General features: G+C 33.7%; 1 protein-coding gene and 1 long non-coding RNA gene across 3 annotated transcripts in view; one reads left to right on the top strand and one right to left on the bottom strand.

Annotated features, from left to right (window-relative positions):
* LOC145680799 (uncharacterized) overlaps positions 1-24507 on the bottom strand; it is a 241866-nt gene that overhangs the window by 30828 nt on the left and 186531 nt on the right. The window contains exon 1 of one of the 2 annotated variants that reach the window (XR_014130680.1): positions 17702-17757. The exons of the other annotated variant lie outside the window; for it this stretch is intronic. This is a non-coding gene — a long non-coding RNA (uncharacterized LOC145680799). Of the gene's footprint in view, positions 1-17701; positions 17758-24507 lie in introns of those variants that run through there. 2 annotated transcript variants of the gene reach the window in all.
* LOC145681990 (uncharacterized) overlaps positions 1-24507 on the top strand; it is a 104103-nt gene that overhangs the window by 71215 nt on the left and 8381 nt on the right. Inside the window, exon 9 of the mRNA XM_081753591.1 lies at positions 22813-23111. Within this exon, the coding sequence (XP_081609717.1) occupies positions 22813-23111 (299 nt within the window). The remainder of the gene's footprint in view (positions 1-22812; positions 23112-24507) is intronic.

Below are 24507 nucleotides of genomic sequence, written 5' to 3'. Positions count from 1 at the left end.
TGAGATTTCAATGAATTCAAGTTTCACGCCCCCACATATCGAAAAAGTGATTTTGATGTCTGTCCATCTGTTCGTTTGTCGGTTCGTCACGCTTTTACATGCATTCAAATAGAGGCCATGCTGTTCGACGTATCTGGACCGAATTCTAGACATGAAGTTTTTATAACACTTTGTCGTTTCGAATTCTATATCCTCCGACACCTAAAAATAAGGGCAGTTTACTGAAGGATGAAAATTTAAAATAATTAAATTGTTTCAAAAACAGCTGTAAAGATTTTGTTTATTTTTTTTACAAATATAGTATGAATCATTGCTCTTAAACAATACATAAGGTGTAATTTACTGTATGGGATGCGTTTTTTTGAACAATTTTTTCAATCACATTTCATAAATAATTGTGTCATTAATAACCTAACAATATAACACAACTCGTTTGTCCTGTAAACATTCAGAAGAGGTAGTTTACTCTTCTCCGACGATTTTCCCATTAACGCCTGACGCAATTTTGTTCATATTTCATAAATAAATGTTACATAAATAACCTAACGATATAGTATAATTCCATCATCCTAAAACGCTAGAAGTGGTATATTACTTTTCGGAGCAAGTTTTACCCTACGATTTTGTCGAGAATGACTCTGGCAATTTTGTTCGTATTTCATAAATAGCATAACTCGTTTGTCCTGAAAAGATACACAAGGGATATTTTATTCTTGGGGATGACTTTTTTGACGATTTCCCAGAAAGTACTCAGACGCTTTTGCTCATAGTTCACATACAATTATTTCCTTAATAATTCTAATATATGGCATAAGTTATTTCTAACAGAAATATGACCAATGGGTACTTTACTTTTGGACATAAGTTGCTTCCAAAACACATTATTTTTTCGCATTTCCCAAATAAATGTTTCAGTAATAGCTGCAGCCTAACACGAGTCAGTTTAAGAAATTCAGTGCGTTTCATTCTTAAATATATTTTATATGTTACACCTAATCACAATTTTCCTAACAAAATCGAAACTTCTATTTAAATGTGCCTTGTTGTGGCCAAATGGTTCAAGTGCATTGGTTCTGGATTTGATTCCCGGTGAGAGCTAGTGTATTTTTATCCAACGTTAAGGTATAGGTAATAAGTAGGTGCAAAGAGAAAAGTGTTTAAACAAGCCTAACCAAGCTAATGAATAATACAAAGAAATGATACAATATTACGAAATTATAGAAGAAACGTTGTTAATATTAGATATTTGCGTGTGAGATGTCCAACCGATGACTGTCAACTCCAAAGGTAAGAAAGTGAAACATCCAATCCCAGGTTGATCAGTGGTCTCTAGGTAAAGCTATCCTACTAGGAAGTGATTGAGATACCAAAAAATGTTGTAATCGCTGGGAGACATGTTAGGAGAATACACTGGGTGAGAGACTTTAACTCATGAATAGTCTGCACCTTCGTTGGTGTATTGAAGTGCGTAGGTGGTGTGTGTTTGGCACATCGGGTTCCTTTGTTGTTAGTCCCAGCTTTCTAGACCGGATGTAGTTATTCCCGGTAGAAAATACAAGAAAATATACCTTTCTATTACTATTAAAGTAAATAATTACACTCATTCCCTCAATGTGATACTTGTTTGTTTAACTGTATATAGACAGCTGATCCGTGGAAGAATCGTTCATAATAATAAATAAAATAAACTCGACAAATATTCTTGTAAATAATAGGTAAAAGTTTGCTTCACACTGTTCGTTTTGCTGGGAACGCCAGTGTGCCGCATTATCCGGTTGTGGTACACTGGAATATAGGGTATGGCTTTCTAATTTTTCCCAACTATTTTAACTGCTTCAATTGAAATGCATTTATAATAATGAGAGGTGAATTTAGTCATCTTACCCTTCGATTTAGGAATAAGGTCCGCTAGAATTGTATAGACCCTATATAAAAATAATAATACTCAGAATTTTATAGAGTAGTTTGTTTTATTTGAAATGACATACTTCCTGCAACTGTTTGGGTTGGAATTATTTGAAATCAAATCTTTAAGTTTTACGACCCACGGTTATACCGGCTAGGCTAAAGGACACGGTGATGATGAGAAATGAATGCAATGGTGGAATGAAAAAAGTGGGAGAAAACGGGAGACCCCGAGAAAACCCATGCACATGGTGTTTCTCCACAACAAAATTCACTTGGTGCGAGCTGGGATCGAACCAAGGATCCGATGCACCAAAGGTGAACGCTTTATCACTGAGCCACCGCGGCCCCTCTGAAATTATTTATAGGAGAGAGTGACTAGTTTTATGAAAACTTGATATCGAACACATTTGTTTAAAAATACCAGCTTTTTGTGAAATATTGCTTAATATTCAGGAAAACCTAAGTCAATAAAATAATAATAATAATAATAATAATAATAATAATAATAATAATAATAATAATAATAATAATAATAATAATAATAATAATAATAATAATAATAATAATAATAACTATTATTATTATTATTATTATTATTATTATTATTATTTTTATTATTATCTTAAATTAAAAACTCTCTGGACCTAGTGCAGTGGCAAAATTCCACGAGTTAAAAAGAATGTGTTTACTTATCATATAAGTGTGGAAGGACTTAATCCCTGTTGCTTTCAATATAAAAAGAAAGTGTCCAACTGTCAAATGATATGCTACATAAAATGCTCTATGCAACATAATGTAGTATAGAGTCATCATTCCAGGTTGTCTAAAGAACACTTTCGTTTTAGCAAGAAAGGAAGAAAATAGAAAATACTGAGTTTTAACCTAGTAGAAAGTTTGCAGATTTAAGGGAAAATGCACAGAGTTGTTGGATATAAAATGTAGTTCGGATTAATGGAGTAAGACACCGTAAATATTTTATTGTTTGAAATATACTGGGAGTGACCAAGCCATTACATATGGAAATATCGAAAGAGATACGTTAATGGTGTTATTTGCAAACTTTTTTAGAAATGAAAAAATTAAGGAAATCTCTAAAACTCTGATATCACAGATCCAAATTGTCTGACTGTTAAGTAAAACTGCTAAATCTGAGTAAAGCAAAAAAAAAAAAAGTATTAATGACCTGTGTTAGTTTCAGACATATCATTCTCATATCAAAACTACGATAGAAGTAAATTATGAATAAAGGTGAATTCACAGTTCTGAAATACCAACAAATGATTTTGCTAGATGTAACTTTTCAGAAAACTTTTTTATAAGGCTTTAGATTTATTTATTTATTTTTTGTTTGTTTATTAGCTTCCCCATGCCGTAAACGTCGCCAACTCCTAGTGGCTCACTTGCCGGTAAATGGCGATCGTCGATATAGCGACGCATCGAAGGATTGCCGCTAGCGTGCCACTAGTGGCAGGGATTCGTCGAGTCGAAGCAGATATCTAGAATCGAGGGTATTGAAGTTACCACAACGTAAGAACGAGGACTTCATTTTGATCCGCGCTCGTTTGATTTGTCACGGAGAATCGTAAAGGGACCAACATGAACTATCGCCAGTCATGTGCATGCGGTTATTATTATATATTATTTTTCCCTGACGAATTGTTATTATAAGGACAATATTTGAGCTCCGGGGGTCAAGAGTAACTCCTGCCTTTACATCATGAAGTGAAAAATCTTGAGGTGGGTGCGTATAATTGTATGAATTTAGTTGGCAACTGTCGCCGATCACTAGCAAGTGAATATGGGAGAACTATGAAAAAAGTAAATAGACGCTTGCCATTTTCTTATAAAATTACATGAGGAGTGCATTTGATTTGATTCCGAACAGTTGTCTTCAAATATACACGGTTAAAGAAGCACTCTGATTAGAAATATTAAAAAGACTTCAACGATTTATCACTCTACAAGCTGTGTCTTCATAATCGCCTCCGTGACGAATTCGAAAGAACACGCAATTAGTAACCCTAAAGTTGATGGTTCACGCCCAGCTGAGGGCACTTTCGTTTTATTTTTTAAAAATGTTTTTAGACTCATCTTGATGCAAAGAAATTACGCATATAGGCGATTTATAGTATTTTAGGGGAATAATTTTGTGGTTCGTTGGCGTTCCGTCGCTTCTCTGCCGGTGGTGGTATAATTTTCAAAACGGAAGTGGGACCAATTTTTGGCTGCGGGACCGCCAATTTTTGGGAACATGTCACTAGTTGCCTATCGGTGGTCCACCGACGCTTACGGCATGGGATTTTCCCCTCACGAGTGAGGCAGATTGTAATCGACCAAGAGTGTTTTGGAAAAATGGGAAACATCTTCCGACTTCGACTTCTGAATAATCCGTTTAGGATCAAGTCGAATCAAGGCTGCGCCACGGGAAGGTAGAACAAGTGAGGCAATCGTTCCAAGCACTACGCTCGACAGCTTCCGTCTCATTCACGACTTAGACACTTCAGGAAAAGTAACAAGTTTATTACTTGTAATTTATTCTTTGAGTCAAAGTATTTTGCAATAAACCATCGTTTTGTAAGATATTTTTACGATTGTATACTATTAATTTCGAAAATTGTACTCATAATATAATTTCCCATCATGGATTTGAAAAAATCAAAGTTGGAACAAAGAAAGATCTCCGATCCACATGTCTCTTCATGTTTGATATGGAAGTCTCATCTTCATTATTGACCCTTAATTTAATTTAGTCCTAGGCAACGCGAATCGACGGGATGGCTCTAAGTGAAAACATTCATTTAGATGGTTAAGTTATCAGGAAATTCCTGCTGTTATTTCACGAAACACAACAGATCTTGAGGAAAAAGAAACCAATTTTGCTTACAAGGGGGAGGGAGTAAATCATCTGCTTACGTTTGCTTAACTAGGAAGAAGGCAAGGGCGCCGATCCTGGGGGGCCGGGCCCGCTCAAAGCTCATGTAGGCCTCCTTTGTATTTATGAATATACAATATTTGGCATTATTTGAGTGTAATTTGTCTTAAAATCCTCATATATATATCTTCTGCATTTGAATGCCCCCCCCCCCCCCCCGCAAATTTACAGAGAAATTGGCGTCCTTGGAAGATCTAGTGAAATGAATAAAAATGTGATAACGTAATACTTGAACAACTCTATCTAATGGAGGAAAGTAAATTAGTATTCAACACTTCTTTCAGTTTTAAGCATTTCAGAGATTCTCGTAATTTAGTAGCGTCCCGGATTTGCATTTTTGAAGTACGGGAACTTTATCTATACCTTAACGTGGGAATCGGTTTCGGACCATGCACTTAAGCCGCTTTGCCATAAGAGGCACAAGGAGTTTTTCTTTCGATTTCCTTAGGAATATTGCGAATTGTATAGCTTTTAAAACTATGTTTAAAAAAGAATACACATCGACATAATAAGATGATAATCTGATACCTAGGAAATATATTGAATTGTTTTTAATTTGTTCTCACGCTTCCAAAACAGTACTTATGCTTTTTTTTATTCCAGCCTTTTAATATAAGCATTTCAGACTATTGTCTCTTCTAGGACGATACAATTCTAGTTCATGTATATGCTAGCTTTGGAAATACAGTAGAGTTTCGCTTATCCGACATAAACAGGCAGGCAGAACGCTGGATAATATGGATGTGTTAAGAAAAGACCTATTAAAAGTAAAACTTATGATATAATTTTACATATTACGCATCTAATAATAATGTTTTATAACAAATAACTGCACTGCACTGAATCAGGGACGTATCCAGCGTGAGGGCCTGAGAGCTGTCTCTCTCCGAAACTCAAGCACTTTTTAATAAACTTGCCTTTACCCTTTTGAGGTTCTTTTATATCAGTTTACTAGTAGTGAGTGTCCAAACTTTGGGCAATGTGCTGTTGTCTTGTTATAATTCTAAGAACATACTATAATGCCATTATACCAGGTGCAGTGGCGTATTTAGGGGGATGGCTTCCGGGCTTAAGCCCCCACGAAATCTTACTTAGTATAGTAAAGTAAATGAAATATCTTGCAGAATTTTCACATTTCCAGGCAGAGCCCCCCCCCGAAAGTTAGCAAAGCCCCTCCCGAAACAAAATCGTAAATACGCCACTGACCAGGTGGAATTAAAGAACAGTCTTAAATAGGATTAACATTTCGTTTCCGTTCTGTTTTTAACTTTAATATATTAGAACGATACACTCCATGTCTTCTTGCTATTGTTGTTATGTGATATACGTAGCAGACAGTTTTCTTTAGTTACATTTCTCTCGAAAATATGTTTCATTTTGTTTGTGCTATAATGCAGTTTCCAAAATAAACCGGTTTATAAATGAAAAGTAGGAAAAAGTTTAAGAGAGGTACAGAACTGTTGCATTATTATTATTATTATTATTATTATTATTATTATTATTATTATTATTATTATTATTATTATTATTGATATTTAAAAACATTAGAATTACGTGCTTACGAGGATTCGTGTTGGGCCCCCTCCTAATAGAAAACCTGGATACGTGTCTGCACTGAATGATAGACGTATGAGTCAAGGTGTAGACGGGCGCGCTAGGCGATAGACTCCACAGCATGAAAAATAGATTAAGACCACAACTTGCAGATCTTCTTGCCGATTGGTGCTATTTGCAATGATATATCGGATCATATGGTATGTGGAACAAAGGATGGTCGGATAAGCGAGACCATGGTGTATTGGTGTTTCACTTACCTAAACCTGTAAAATGTTTGTATAAACAATTATCTTTCACTCCCTAGCTAAATTTGTGGGTATGATCACACACCTTGCCTCATAAAGTATAATCTTATAAAGAAAAAAATGTTTTTTTAGCTAAAACCTAAAGAAAAGCCAAATTCATTGTTTTCTTTTTTTAATAATGGCAAACTAGTCCACTTCATCACGATAAATCACGTTTGGTACTAAGATGTCTTTTTCTGTCCGTATATATCCTTCAAACTTCGTTGGAGACAAAATTGTTTTTTTTTTTTTCAAGAAAACAGGATGAGAGAAACTATACAACAGCATGAACAGAAAACAATAGCTATTAACAATAGTTTTCTAATCCAGGATAAATACGTCATTACAGCAAAATATCAGTAAGTTGTCCTTACTATATTGCTTCGGTTCTTATTAACATGAAAATTATAATGTTTTGTAAAAAATAAAAAAAAGAAAAAAAAGAAAGAAGAGAAAAAGAAATGGGATGGGATGGGATGGGATTCGATGTGGTGTCAAAATAAAAAAATAACTACGACTCCGCCACTCTACCCAACGAACCACGGAGGCTACATGGTGTTAGCTCCTTTTTTTAAAAAGAAATAATCTTCATAACTATGGTCCGTATCGCTTCGAACCTTAAGATAAGAGTTTTTCTGTTTAATTCTATATTTTCGTACGACATCTTAGTTACAGAAGCTAATTTATATTTGGCAGGCAATCTACACACTAGGTTTTAACCAATAAATGCAACATTTTAGTCCAATATCCAGTTCCTTGATCCAAATTCTCGATTCCCCTACTGAATTCCCTCCGCAATTGTGATCTGCTACTGAAAAAATCTCTAGAAATCATCGTTGCCAGTATACACAAAACCGAGCTTAATTTTGTTTTTTGCTTATATTTTTATTATTTTATTATATTTTTTGGAAATATCTCCTTAGATGGATTGCTTTCTATTATCTCCATATACTAATAACTGAATTTTACCCATAAACATAAGGAAAATGGAATAAATGCGAAAAATCTTGAGTTACAGTATACGCGCAATTTTTTTTTGCGCATGGGAGTACATGTGTCTTCTGACATTTACCCAACCCAATTTGTTTGTAACATTTAAAAATTCAATATGTTTATATCAGTAGTAGAGTCAAGTTTAGAAAATCCACTTACATGTAAATTTAAACTTTTTAACAGTTTAAAAGTATGTAGACTTACTATGCCATTTTTGAAACATATTTACTTTCATAGAACATATTGTAAATAAATATCAATTTATTCGTACTCTCTAAATATAATAAAATATTAATAAAATAACATAACATCGTTCAGAATATGCATTTTAAAGACTCCTCTGGTGACAACAGTAATAATAAACTGTGATATAAAAACGAATTTAACTTTGAAATCATAATATAGTAATAGAATGCAATTTTATTTGTGATTATATATAAATTCCCGGTAAATTCCCATTTTTGGGAATCTTGCCGGGAATATTCCCAGGGAATATTCCCGAAAAATATCTTCCCGGGAATTTATGCACCACTAATCACAACCCATTCGATATAATAACTCAATTCCACCGGAAGTAGTGCTTATCATTTTTTTTTTTTTCCTGAAAAGCTCATATATTTATTACGAAAAGAAGTTTCTCTTCTTTAAGCAGATCCTATGTAATAACTTTTTAAAAGGATAACATTCACTATACTGACACTAGCATGAAAATGAACGTTCCGTATTTTATATTAAGGAAACAGAAAAAAGTCAGCTAAAGAAAGGTGGAAATCAGTATACATTCAGGTACTTTTCTGATAGCAGTAAGAAGTCAACGATGAAAATTTTTTACTCCTTTGAACGATGAAGTTCTGGCACCTAGTTCCAGTTGACTGCTTGAGGTGTCCGACACTTCTGCTATGATTTTATATAATATGATACTAAGAATTAATTATTCTTCTCTATAACAAGTCATTTTCGTTAGTCTATTGGCTAAGGCGCGCGTCCTTGGTGCATGTAGTCCAGCGTTCGCTCCCCGGTAAGAACGCTTGTGGTTCGTACTCCACTGTAAATTGTAGTTTTCTATAGCATCACTGATTGGACGGTACACTTGAAGACGCAAACAAGATTATCTATAATATATACTTTCAATATACATAATTAATAATGACAATTTTTGAATACTCCCTAGTGTTTTCTAACGCATGTCAATGTCAATTTTCAGTTATTCAGTATTATCGTTCGTTAATGATAATAATTCAATAAGTGTAGTAACAAAGAAAAATATACAGATCATTGGGTTACAGTGTTAATGAGGTCAGTAATTTCTTGTTACGACAATTTCTTCTTTAAAGATAATTATTATTACACGCATTTAATTAAAGCTATTTGAGGATTTATCCTCATACTATCAAACGAGGAGAACCTAACTAATTTACAAACATTTTGGAAAGCAATATTCTGCCAAGAGATAATCTGCTGTATGTAGTAATAAGTGAAAGGTCATAAAATTTAAAGATTTTGTGATTTTATTTCTCTTTTCTCCTTGGTATACTGTGAAATAACTCAGTATTCGTTAAGTATTTTTAATTTGAAGTGCATATTTCTTTGACTACATAGATTCCATTTTTTTAAAAATGATTATGCATTTCATTGCTTTAATATTATATAGAAGCGACTGTAAGAAGATGGTGAAAGGCCGTATAATGGCCACCTTAACGTGCTTTGTTACATAACATGCAGAGGTTTGCAATGATGCCCATCAAAAATTTATACGAAATGCGACATATTTCACTTATACTACATAACCATAAAAACAAAATAAAGAAACACTCACTAGATTCAAAGTTATTTCAAAGAAAAAAAAGAATGCAAAGTTTCGATTACTTGAACTCTGATCTTCTCTTCCTAATATGTGATTACAGCCAAACATTTCAGCTAATATAATGTATTTACACAAATACGATTGTCCTATATCGTGACCGGAAAGAACGAGTAAGTCTTACAGTGTATGGAAAAAATATTATTTTTTCATTAAAATAGAACATACCCAATATATTTTGACGTACAAATTTGGGTAATTTGTAAATGAATATTGGTTTCTGCGGGTCATACAGGCCCTACTGACTAACACTACTTACTACATAATTATGGTATTTTCAGCTAGCTTATACAAATATAATTAGCCTCTGCTACACATATGAAAATTCAAGTGTAACTATAATTAGTAGCAAGGGTAAAGACTATCGTAAACATTCGGAAACGATATCCTCGTGGGAATAGTTCCAGTAACTAAAAGTAAGAACAGGTAATATATCTATTGGCTAGTCACTCATCAATGGAGTAACCACAAAAATATTTCGCTTGTCGTACGACCTAACATTCGATACAGGTTTCATATGACCAGACAGCGCAAAAACTGCATTGATTCCAGTATGTATAGAGATAGTACTACTAATAATAATAATCGACACACCGTCTAAAATAGTAATCTTCTATTATATTATATGGATTCCTGATTGTCACAGGGGAAAAGGTCTAGTATTTGTCTTATTCGATGACTTAGTAATGGTATGTGTACATTCTTGGCGATGAAAATATCTAGAGTACTGAACTTATGTGGCCGTAATAGGAACAAAGAGGGCCAAAGCGACGCCAGTAAGATTGTTTGGTGGAAATCCACTTAGTTCTACAAGCATCCTGCTGAAAATAACCAAAAATTACAGTAAATAAATAAATGCAGAAACCGTTATATTTCTGAAATATGTGTGCGCCACGACATTCATGTGACTCTATGCGTTGACACAACTAACAAATAGAAACGTTATGTGGCAACAAACAACATTACGTGGCTGTGACCATCAACTGCACACTGGTCATCATAGGGACAATGATCTTAGGCCAGAAACAAGTTTGCTTATTTTCTGTGCTCGAAATTATTAAAAACAAACTACATTTTCGAATGCTATTATTTGGAGGTGAATATGTTGGAACACAGTGGTTTCATGGTAGAGTACTCACTTTTGTGGGCAAGTTCCTTGATTCGATCCCAGACCACGCGTACTTATGGAGGATAACATTGCGTCGTTGGATTTTTACAGTGATTTCACGTTTCTCCACACATTCTCATTCCAGTAATTATAACGTAATCATTCAATTCCATTATTTTACCCCTCTCCTTTAGGTTAAAGTGCATAGTCTGGTCGAAAAACGAGAAATTCTTTTCATTTCATCTTCAGTAACCCAAACAACTTGTTTTATAACAAAGAGAAAATGAGAGAATATATATATATATATATATATATATATATATATATATATATATATATATATATATGCTTAAAATTTCTAATGAAATATATGAAACAAATGCACTTCATTGATACAGTAATTACACCACTTACTAAAAATCTAATGCGAAAAGGAAGGATTACAAGAGCAGTAATAGTCTTCTGTCGTATGTTGCGAAAATTATCCTTGATGTATTTAACAAAGTGATATAGAATCAAACTACATTAGATTTCTAAACTATGCAAATTTCATACTGAAACTGAAACTAGTGCCTTCATTACTTCTGGTTGCAATAGGAGGATAATGTTCATCGAGCGCTGAATCCATCTCAAAATACTTGATATACAAGGTGTCATTAGATAATATGGTGAGTGGTCTTTTTAGCACTCTGTGGAACCTCTGAAGCTACAACCTTTGCGTGTAATTTGTCCGATAGCCTGATTCGTTGAGATCAATTCTGAATTTTCAGTCAGCGCCCAGATCCGCTAGAGTGAGGTTGTGTTTACCGTCTTTGTCGAGTATCAACAACGCGTGTACATTAAGTTCTACACAAGTTGCAAAAGAGTGCCAAAAAGTTAATGAAATATTGACATTGGTGAATGGCGACAATGCTGTAACTCTAAAAACTGTTTATAAGTGGTATGAGTAATTTAAAAGCGTAAATAAATCGGTAGAAGACGAGCAACGTTGAAGACATTCATTAACCTGAAAACCAGAAGAAAACGTTCAAAAAGTGGAAAACACTTTGTTCGTTCAAACAAGTGAATAACTATTCGAGAGTTTACTGAAGAACTTAGCATCTTGTACGAGTCCGTGCAAAGCATTTTAATCGATACGTTGCAAATGAAACGAGTGAGTACAAATTTTGTTTTTTTCACACCTCGCTTTTGATTCGCGAGTTTCTGGCCAGAAAAAGTTATTCAGTCTATCCGCATCCGCCTTACTCAACAGATTTAGCACGATGCGACTTCTGACTCTTCCCAAAATTAAAACCATGCTCGATAGAAAACGTTATGTCACCATTCTGGAAATTAAGTGGTCTACAGCAGAACAGCTGAACGCCCTTCCACAAGAATCCTTCCAGAAATGCTTCCAATCTTGGATTCAAAGTAGGAATAAGTGCATTACCAGCCAAGGACAGTACTTTGAAGAATATAAAATCAAGTTGCATGTAAGCTTATTACTTTGATTTTAGTAAATTTATTCACCGTATCTTTGATCATACCTCGTATCTTACCGTTTCTGTCTATGGAGATCAACATTGGAATCTGAAGTAGTATTCAATTTCTATATTTTCGGTTTGAGTAGAGTGATGTATTGAAGGTAGTATATTTTCTTCTAACTATGAATCGATTTCAAGAAATGTTTGTTCTTGCCTATTATTGTATTTATTCTTTGGCGATCAACGTTGGAACCGGAAGTTTTTAATTTTTACTACTTCCGCTTTGAATAGAAAATTAATTTGAAAATTGGAGCTTATTCTTACTACGCTGAATTGGTTTCAAAAGACCGATTGTTGCTATCTTCTACTGTTTTTGATCTATGACGATCAATGTTGAAGGCTCTTTCTGCTCGAATAGAGGACCATCGCAGTGGACGGAACCTATTTTGGGATGCTCAATTAATCATTAAAAAGAAGCAAAGGTTATATCTTACCAATTTTGCCCTGCGAAGAGAAGCATTGCAATCGGAAGTAGTAGCAAATTTCTAAACTTCCGGTTACCGCTTGTGGCAAACTGTTACCACTTTTGTTTCATGCCGATCAACCTTGAAATTGGTAATTGTTAATTTCTACCAATTCCACTGTGAATAAGAACTTAGCAGACTAGGTGAACCTATTATGGAATCTGAATTGGTTATCACTATCCTTGTTGCTAAAATGTAGCTTATCACTATTCCTTACTTATTTGCTTTAAGTAGATCAATATGAAACCCGAAGCAGTACAAACTTTCATCACCACCGGTTTTAGTCGAGAGGTGTAGGAGAGGACTATGTCTATTTTCAGATGCTCAATCTATTCCGAAAAAGAGAAAAACACTTATCACTGTCTGTTACCGCTTTCGCTTTATGACGATTTACGTTGAGACCTGAAATGCATTGTTTCTTCCACTGCTGTTTGGAGTGCAGGTTTATTGGACGAGTAAACTTACGGTATTTTTCGAAAGCTGAATTGCTTCCAGAAATACACTTCTCGTTACCTCTTACCGGTTTTTCTCTAATATTTGTCTATAGGGCAGACAGACATAAGTCGTTCTATAGCACTTTCGATACTTATGCAAAGTATAGTTTGGAAATTGAAACACGTAGAGGAGAAAGGAGTCGTTACATTGTTGTTGTTTTTTTAAATGAGTTTTGTGGTAGATGAATTTCTTATGTGTTATTCTTACTCTACAGCACCCAATTTAAATGATTCCTCATTTAAAAAAAAAAGAGAAACGATGAAAGGGATACGTTACACAAACAAACGAGTTCGTATGTGGAAGGTATCATGTAACGAATATGAGCTCATAACACCGTTATCCATTTACATACAACGTAAAAATACGTTAGCAGTGTTGGTATTGACAAAGAGCCGCCGCTTTTCTTTTAAAAAAGATTTCGCCAATGTCCTTTTGTAAAGAAGAGAACTAACGCTCATTATCTACTAAATTCTTTAGGTAAACATAATAAAATGTTAATGATATACAGCTAAAGAGTTAAGCAGAAAATCAGGAAGAGTAAAATAATGTGTATGGATGACACAAAGTAAACCAACCATTACCAAACGAACTCTTGGTTTGTTTTAACTTCGTGGAAAATCAGATATTTGATACGTTAGATAGTGCTCATGGTAGGAAATAGCAATCGTAAAACTACCTTACCTTCTACGGTCCGCCCAATTTTAGACGGGAATGAAACTGCACATTAAAATATTACTTTTGAATCTCCAGTCGATCATTTTCTAATAATTCATAAATGTGAACAGGCCATAGATTTCTATAACCCTCATCGTTGAATTTATAGTCGTCATCCATACATCTATAGAGCATGATCTTATTACTGCACTCCTTCGTTTTCACTAACATGATTTACACCAGCTACGAGTAGTCGCACAGCAGAAGATAACATCCTTGTTTACACTAACACACCACCTTCTGTTTTGTTCATTCCACTTCATCTCATCATTTACTTCATATTATCTCTTATATGTGTCTGAATAACAAGCAAGAATGGTGAGCCAAAAGTCTGGATACACACCTATGACAGTCGAACGGTGTGAGGAATAATCATGTATTTTGGTATGGGGTGTCTATAGGTGGGGGCGCAACTTATAGGAGCTATGGGGACAGCGGCGGCCATTTTGAAACCCCTTCTTGGATTTGGGTTTCGTTTTTGAATTGGGAAAGGGGTCATGTCGTATTATATTCATCAGCTTTGTTTTTAATGAATCCACAATTCTTACTCAATATTATTTTGTGTTTTGACGGAATTTAATTTAATATCACTGTTAAAATATTCGAATATTTGTCAATTACGAATATTATTTCTGTCAGTGGCTTCTGCTCCCTTTGCTTATTCTTCACGACCCTTAGGTAAGGAACCACGGCAGTAGAGATTGTAGGAAGGACTCATATGACATATCTAGTTAGTTTCTTCAACCAAAGAGCAGTTCATGTATAAAGAATGTCGACTTCTACGTATAGCGGCGGTTCCATAGATAAGTCATCGTCTGATCCTGCAGAATGGGAACTTGTTGAAAATATTCACGGTCCAACCAGAACCTCCACTTCAAACAGTCACTTGTCAACTAGATGTGGAGTTTTCGTTGGACAGTTTCAAATGCTGTCCTTTAAGTTAGTGGTCAGAAGATTGTTGTTTGTACTCGAGTGTGCAAAATGTATAGCCCTGGGGGCAAATTTTAGCGGATGAACTTGGAAATAATGTGCAGCAAGGTGATAATATTAACAGCAATACAATATGAGGTAGTGAGCATGAAATGGAATGTGTTGCTAGACCGAATAGAGCGAGTAATGGAAAGTCGCCTACATCAGAAGACAAAAATAAATACACTGAGTTTCTTAATAAACAACCCAGAAACCTGTTTTAAATGTGTGTGACTTAAAGCACATTTAGGAGGGAATCCTGTAGTGAAACTGCGAAGATTTTAGAAATTCATACTAATGCCGTAAGAAAAGTAGCAGATAAGGCAGCCCCAAAACACCAAAGAATTGCTGAAATAATACTATGATACTTTATAAAACAATGATAATTTTACGTCAGATTTTGTGCACCGAGAAATTTATAAATTCAACAGTAAGGGCATGGTATCTAGCTTAAAGGAAATTGTGGGCTGTCTCCGTGAAACATGTAACTTCCCTTATGGACACATCCAGGCGTGCACCCAGAAATTTTTGTTGGGATTGGTCCAAGCTTTGGCAAGGAAGGAGGGTTGTCCAATACTACAAGTCACTACTTCTACGTAGTATTAAACGGGTATTATTCTGCACCTGAAAAGACGACAAGTAATTGTAAAATACTTATATTTTCGGGAAAATAATAGAACTAGATTGGTTTTCAGAATGAAGGACTGCAGATGAATTGTAAGATCAAATTTTCTTGCTACATCAATCACATCCCTCTTAAACAAGTATAGTTTTATTGAGAAAGTGTACAAATGTATGATCACTTAGGAAATTTTGGAAGAGGGTTCCGGACACGGTAGAATCCCATGCGTGTGACCCTGCACACATAACATTGTACCGACCAGACCATTGTGGGATGATAATGGAATCAAGTAGGATTGTTGCTTGGAGTTGATATATCTGAGAAAGTTAAGTCAATTCCGCAGTGAGGGTGGAAAAGTAATATATTTAGATGGTACTTAGTACAATATCCACAATGTTTCAAGGAAGGGTTGGGATGATGACTCGTTGCTCTTGTACCCTAAATGTTCCTATGTAGGGACCAAAGAATAACGATATTGTATGGTGGCAGTGATGACAGGTAGGCAAAAAACAGCTTTTGTCACCGAGAAAGATTAGCGACGCAATGGCTGATAGACGCGACGATATGAATTATGTGGTACTCGTGTTACGGTTCTCAGACACCTTTAGGACTAATTTGGCAGCAAATAAAATGACAAGTATGTGGTTGTTTCAGACAGTGCTGCATATCATTCACACCTAAAACTGAAGATGCTGACCATGCCAATGATTGTAAAAGACATTGTTCATTTCTTGGATGTAAACAATAATATTATACCTGACCCTCTCCAGATAGAGGCGGCCTTCCTGGATAAAATTAAAAAGAGAAATATCTATAAAACATATCATTTAGACAATATCATTTGCGACTAACGCCATTTAAAGATTTTTGCCTTATCATTGCTGCCTTAACCAGATCGAAATGATCTGGCCAAAAGTCAAGAGAGACGTTAGAGAGAACAATGAAAACCCTCATTAAGTGTAAGTGTTTGTACGGCGCAAGAATGTGTTGAATTGATAAGCTCAAATGTGTAGACTACATAATAAAGAAAAGAAAAATAGCTATCTTACACATTACCAGCAGTCCAATGACAATACACTTATTATTCATGTAGACTGTTGCGACAATGACGTGGAAACTGAAGAAGAGGACGTAATACATCTCTAATCACATTTGTTTCACTTAGACTAAATTAAAATTCGCTTTTGAAAGTCTCCAATGTTCGAAGTCACTATATTATTATTATTATTATTATTATTATTATTATTATTATTATTATTATTATTATTATTATTATTATTATTAGTAGTAGTAGTAGTAGTAGTAGTAGTAGTAGTAGTAGTATTGAAAGTCTTGTATGGGCAATATATTTTCACACTCCTTTCTTATTCTTGTTGTTTAATTGGAGGAGGCACTTGGCTCAGTGGTAGAGTTCTCACTTCGGGTTACGAGTGTCCTTGGTTTAATTTCAGACGACGTCAGTGCGGTGCACGAAATCGAGTTCGTTTTTTTTTTTCTGGGGAATTTTCCTTTCCCTCTCATTTTAATTTTCTTATGCCACCATTTGAAATGAAATCTTCAGTTTAACGTTCTACATCACTCAAACCAAGGTTAAGGGAAACAAGTGATTACTAAAGTGAACGATGATGAAAGAAAGGTGAAACAAAACTCCTGTACTACCAATGGTGAGTATTATAAATTAATTACTGCTGATATTCACATAAGCAGACAAATTTATACTTCACAAGTTGAGCACACTAGATATTAAAGAAAAAAAATACAGATTTGCATTACTTTATTTTTCAAAGATATATCTGTTTCCAAGATTAACTTTCCTTTACTTACGTTGCCTGACATCTCTTTCATATTAATCATAGTGTTTTGAAGATACAGCAGACGCAGTGGGTGTTAAAACGTTGCAACACTTCAAATGCGGTCAAAAGAGCGATGGTGCGGAGATTCATCTTTCGCTTTTCACTCATTTCAATCGCATTCAATGGTGACTGGGAAACACACACAAAAAAGTATGCCGCCTTATATAAATGTGTAATGCATTTCTACGGAAACTGTCAAAACTTCATTTAAAATATGGAAGAGAGCATATTCACCCATCAATCTTAATTTTAATGCCACATAGTGACAAACATTGAGATTCCAGAAAGAAAATATATACAATGTTAAATTAAAATGGAATCACTTTGGTGAAAGTAATTGCCACAATTTGTCTTATTATGTATCAAAATAATAAAACTTTAAAATTTGGGTTATCTTTACATTGCATTATTCACTTACCTTTTACTGATTTTATCCATAACCAATGGAAATGATCAGGATGCCGTGAAGAAAGTATATATATATATATATATATATATATATATATATATATATATATATATATATATATATATATATATATATATATATATATATACACGATATTGTAAGATGTCACATATCTGGTTTCATCAACATCTAATAAATTTTATTACAGTTATCGTGGAACAGGCAGACGGATAGACAGACACACAAAGAGTGATGGAGTTGAATTTTAGGAGAGCTCCCTTCAATCACTCAGAAGTTTGTCTCATCTAATGCATAACATTATATGTGATACACGACTTACTATAATTCTCCGCAATCATAAAAAGAATAATATTAAGGTCAAGTTGACATATATGATATGCATGTAAACACATTGATAAAAAAAAGTAATCTTTTAATGAATATCTTCGGATTCTAAGAAGCTCATTATCTATGCAAATTTAGTGGAAAAGAGAGAATGCACAGAAACTACCATCATGACCTTTTGAAGTTCGGAGAAGGTTTCCTTTGAATTTGTTTATCTTGGATCAGAAGGCGTTTCAAATCATCTGTTATTTTTAAGTTTAAACTATTCCGTCATTGATTGAGCGAACTATATATTAACAAGGACAAGTTATGTTTTAAATTCAGTAACAATCTTCCGGACTGGCATTAAACGTTACAAGTTTGTGTTGTGCAAGGAGCAAACATCACTGCGGAATATTATAGTATTAATTATAGTATTATAGTATCAGAGGCTTCAATAAGGTATTTTCATCATTTGTTATTACAGTTAATCTTTACCTTTTTCTGATACATCTCTGGTAACATAATTTCTGGTTGTGAGTAGATGTAACATACTACCTATGTTTACCATGTTGCTACAGATAATAATGTTTCAATATATTAACAACTCACATTTATTCTTCAGTTATAGCTGAGAATTATTGTATATAATTTTGTATACTAAGTAGAATGTTCTTCTTTGAGATACGGTGGTTCAATAGTATAGTGCTCATCCTTAGAGCGAGAGATCCCTGATCAGTTGCCAGACCACATAAATTTGTGGTAGACAATATTGTATTCGTGTATTTTCTCAAGGTTTTTACGTTTCCTCCTGGATTCTCAGATCATCAATTCTTTAACATTCATCCAGTTCCATTAAACATCCATTTTGGTTAGCGTAGCACGTAAAACGAACAGATTTATTGTCGTTTTAGAATCTTCTTGTTGTTCCTCTGTTTTCTGAACTAAATTGAGTCATCTCTCCAAAATTTCGTTAACAGCTTGAAAGAATATTGTGCAACATTTTGTTTTCTTTTCTTATCCTCTCTAATCTTACTATTTTTCATTTTACGAAAATTCAGATTGTTTTTCCATTTAACTCGGTAATTTTCATTCGTTATTCCAAATAATTTCAATTTGTATCTCATGGTTTGGTTTCTGCTACGTAGAACACAGTGTTTTGAGTCTCTTCTCAGATGATACCACATTTATGCGAGAACATACGCAATTTCTTTTTTTAAAAAAGATATGGATTGAGGTACTGAAGAGGTGGACTAATGCGATGTTGAACATATAGTAATAATCATGTAAATGAAATTAATGAAACCAGATTTCTTATCTCCTTCAACCTTTCAAAATAAGGCTATTGACTGAAATTGAAATTCATTATAAATAAAAGGTTAATATAAACCGTAAACAAAACACACAAAACAATTTTACAGTGTTAATTACTCAAAATTTATTAAATAATGATAGTACATAATATATAGCTTCTTGAGTACACAATGATGATACCTGTTCGCTGTGGTTTAAATCGGTAAAAGATAACTAAAAAGTACAGGGCAAGATAACCCTAACCTCAAAGTTGCATTATTTTAATAGATAATAGAATATTTTTTTGGTCGATTGTTTTCACCAAAATGATTCCATTTTAATGCACCATAGTATATGTTTTCTTTATAGAATCCCATTGTTTATCACTGTATGGAATTAAAATCAAGAACAGTAGTCAATGTTTTCCTTTCCATTGTATCTTTCTGACGTAAGGGGTTAAGCCCCAAAATCCCTCTCTTGTGTACGCCATTGTTTTTAGGATAGTCTACAGTCATAAAAATACATAATTTCAAAGGTCTAGAGTGCAATTTGCTGCTGAGGAAAGACACAGAGGAGTACCAGAAAAATTGATTTGTATAAAAGATTGTGCGAATAAATGAGGTTTATTTGAAGTTTATATTACAATAATCAATATTTTTGAAAGTACTGCACTCTGCACAAATATAAGAACTCTTTCTTTTTTATTCGGGGTTAAGGCACACGTCAGATTTCAGGCATTCTTAAGTTCCATGATCTAGACGATACTAAGAAAACAATTACTCATTATTTTTAGCTTTTCGCATTGTTATTTTACTTAGATATAATGTTTCTAATATTCTAAACTGGAATACTTTGGAGGCAAATATCTAAATTCTTTAGTCCGGCTCACTATGAACGGAATTTATTTTGAGTCCTTAAATTATAGGAATTACCTAATTAGCATAAAGGTAATTGAGTTGAGTTGAGTTTATCGTCCCGTTCAGCAGCGAGGCTATATGAGACGTGGACCTACTGATTAACGTGGAATCCGAACCACATGAGCTCCCGCCGGGAATCGAACCCGGGTCTCCCGCGCCAAAGGCACGTACGCTAACCGCTTAGCCACGGAGGAGCTCTAGCATAAAGGTAATTTTTATTTCAATTTTGTTGAATATACCAGTAGGATAGTATTAATACCAATTTAGGTTGATTTTTTTAATGAACTTTTCGCCGTTTAGTAGCGTATTGTTATGAATATTAAAGTTGACTATAAATCAAGATTACACATACAGCTGTTAATGTAAAACTATATAATACGGACGGATTAATGTTATTACAAGGATGTAAGTACTTTTTAAAAAAGAAAAGAAGAGAAACAAACAAAAAACTAATCTAAGTATGCCAATCTGTTAACGGGAAACATAAGCAAGAGTTTATTCGACTGGTAAGAAGTAACAGTGGAAGTTCTAGTGGTAAAGAGAACATTGTCTTGTTCCCGAATTTATTACACTACTCTTGTGTTAATTTCTGTAAAACAAAGAAAATACGACTTACACGACTGTAACTTTAAGACGTTCATAAAAAAAAAATAATATTGTAGAATGCGCTAATGAGGATAAGGCACAGAAGAAAGGTTAAAAGCTTGTCATGATTAAAATCTGCCGGAACAATAGGCTGAAAGCTTTCAAATCAAAGCGGTAGTCAGAACGGAACGTATAAAATCTTACCTTTATTTTAATAAATCAAATTTTAATTATATCAAAGAAATAATTAATAAAATAACAGTAAACAAAACACAATTACATTTTTGAACAATGTTTCTAATATTTAAGTAAAAATAGTTACTAAATTATCTAGCTAATGGCTTATAGAATATAAACATTTCAATATAATGCACCTTGGTGCATTAATAGTGTAACCAATAACAATTTTAAATATGAAGAAATGTTTTCACGTTTTAACGTTTTCAATTCTTTTCTGAAAAATATTTTACAGAGTTTATGTTTGGACGTTAGTAAATACAAACATTCAACTTGCATGCTATAGTGTAGATTTGTATTAGAAGTTGAGATTTATTTTGTCTCTTCTTGTTTTGTTTGAATATTGCACATATGAATGTTGGTGTTGGTTAGACAACTTGGTGCACTCAGGTCTACACTTTCTTTTTATACCAATATCTGTATATCTCCCTTTGATCGGTGAAAGAACAATCAGAATTAGTGTCTTGATAATGTAATCAAAACTATCCATCTGCTGTAATTAGTTCCTGAACTGAGAAAAGTTAAGATTCGATGTTGTTTAGTCTTTAGAAAGTGACAGTAAAGTTTACAAAGAGGTACATTAATAGGGGAAGAAGAATAAGAAGAAGCAAATAGAATTTTAAATTTGATATTTGACGTTACAGTTGTTTATGGAGTCGTTTGTGTTTCTTGCGTCGGATAGTTTAATATCAGAATTCCGATATTAACCTATAGAAATATTCCAGATTGCTGAACATTTGCTAAAGACAAAGGGTGCTTACATCGCAGAAGAGTTAATAATGTCCTTCATAGTTTTATGAATTTTAAGAGATGTAATTTAAGATATATTTATCACAAAATGATTGAATCACTCCTCAGCTAATACTTGATACGAAGAAGATTGAATATTGGCTAATTATGTTTGCAATGAAAAAAATAAATAAAATGCACTTGTAACATAATTAAATCATAATAAATACTGTGTAAATGGACTAAGATATAGATTAGGGTTTTACTGGCAAACAGTTTCTCAAAAGGAACTGCTGATACCTGTTTCTCAAGGTGAGCAATTCTTTACACAAACATTAATAATACGGCTGTTGAATTCATGTAACACCTGTGAAAAATTACTTTTTCCGTGAACATTTCGCAAAATCTATAGAATCTTCTATATTTGTACAGGAATCTTGAATTTCTTTGAGCGAAATACAATAGCTAGTTTTCTTTTGCTTTTCTCACGTGTTCTGTGACAATTAAATAAATATAGAAGTTTACATTTATTTTCCATAGTATTTCCTTTATGTTCTAAAGAAGTTATTACTTTTACAAAGTGTTTATAGAATGAGTATTAAATTATTAATGTGATACTTCGCTGAAATATTTCTCTACGACTGAGAGTTTTGAGATCTGCTAAGTCTGTTGTACACTCAGAAATCAACAAATTAGTTACGTCTTGTATAACGAAAAAGAAATCGTAGAGAGAGATATTTGTCAGATAATACAAATTAGTTAGCAAAAATTAAAAAGTTCTAAATACTTGAAAGATGTGTTTCTTCAAAAAATAATAATACGAATCTATTTATAACGATACCTGAAAATAGAAGCACATAAAAACCTAGAATATTTTCATAATCATTTTTTTTATTTATCTTCATTCCAAAATAGCGAATAATTTCTAAACGTATCTTTACATACTGAGATTAGGTCGTGTAATTATATCTTTCCATGATCCATTTCATATTAATTTTTGTTAATAATGTTTCAGGTGGGAATATCAAGCTACTAAAAGATGTTAGCCATAGCAAGTATTCTCCTGATACTTGGTGCGCTTGAATATAGAGTATGTGATGAAATACCTGATCATATATCCGAATCTTTGAAGTTCCGTCTCATGGGTATGAGAAACATTGAGGGAAAGTGGAATACAAATGTAACAGCTGATTTCCAGGGAAATGAAATAGCAGACGACTGGTTGATTGAAGTCCAAGAAACGGAAAAAGACGGTGGAAAACATATGCATATAGAAGCAGCTATTGAAACTAAACAAGAGTTAAATAATGAGCAACATACCACCACAACTGTTTGTAAGTACTCGGAAAAGTGTTGGCATAAGAATGCAAAAATTAGCCATATATTTAATACCCATTACAATCTATTCAGTGATTAAAATGTGTGAAAATATCCCCTAAAAAGAAATTAAAACCTTATAGAAAATAGCAAATCAAAGCATTAGTGTGTAATATGGAAGAGGAACAAAGAAAATAGTATATAAATGAGTGTCTTTAGAAAAGACGTCATACTGAATTTTGGTTAAAATTCATAAAAGGGAATCAATGTATGATGATATTTTCCGGTTGTTAGAATTCTCAAACAGATATAACTCTAATTATCTTTGCTCTGCCTTTTCTCACGACGAAATTTTCATCAATTATTTTTGTTTGTTTATTAGATTCTAAGAGCATAAGGCGAGCAAGTGTTTATTTCATAGAATAAGAAATAGGAAATGATTAAAAAAACCGAAATGTCAGCATGTATGTAAGTAGTGTCCATCACTACTTATAGATGTTCACATGTTTCAAGCAATTTGAATGCATAATGACACCGTAGGAAGCTACAAGATACGCTAACTTTGATAAATTGAAAACTGTTATTCGAAACATCAGTGACGACGGAGTTGCTCGTGCCGTCTTTTAGCGTGTTAATACGAATTCGGAGCACATGTACCAAGTCATCAACTGTGATGGAGTATACTTACAAACTTACTAACATTTAGTTTGTAACGTTTACAGTTTCTTATATAGAAAATTCTGGAATAAACTACGTCCATTTGAGAGGTGATTGGAAAGGAGATAATAAGCAAAAAGTTCCTATTGAAGTGTGTTCTATTCTCAGTGATTCGTGAACTACAAATAGTTAACGAATTTTAATTTTACGTTATTTACGGTTCAGTCTGTAGTATTCTGCAAAGATGATGAATAGCACATTTGAATTGTGATGACGTGGCCTTTTCAGAGGGATGCAGCATATCGCATTTGTGAATGGATGGAAGAAAATCGAGACTTAAAATTAAAAGAAATCCCTTGTTTATGATGTTCAACGGACTTTCTTTGACAAGTCCTTTGCGAAATGCTACATGCTGCACTCCGTTGAAAAGATAATTCTATTGCCACTCAAATGCGCTGTACCTAACCTCTCTAGAATATACATAAAATGAGCTATAAACACTTCCATGAAAGTTTTCTTGAATGTAGCGTTAGTTTGATGGCGTTAGACTACGTTTTATTTATTTATTTTTATTGATTGCTGTGGTAAATAACATGTAAATTTACAAAAATATTCAACACAAATAGGGTTCCCAGTTTGGGTACAAAACCCTGTGACTTGAAAATTGAAGCCAAAATCCCGACTGGCAAAAATCCTGCATGACCAAAACCTGGCGGGCCAAAATGTCGCCTTACTCAATTTCTTGCCTGGCCAAAA

Source organism: Thermobia domestica, chromosome 3 (genome assembly GCF_964235325.1).
Source record: "Thermobia domestica chromosome 3, izTheDome1.hap1.1, whole genome shotgun sequence".
Lineage (NCBI taxonomy): Eukaryota > Metazoa > Arthropoda > Insecta > Zygentoma > Lepismatidae > Thermobia > Thermobia domestica.
This window is presented reverse-complemented; position numbering and strand designations above follow the sequence as displayed.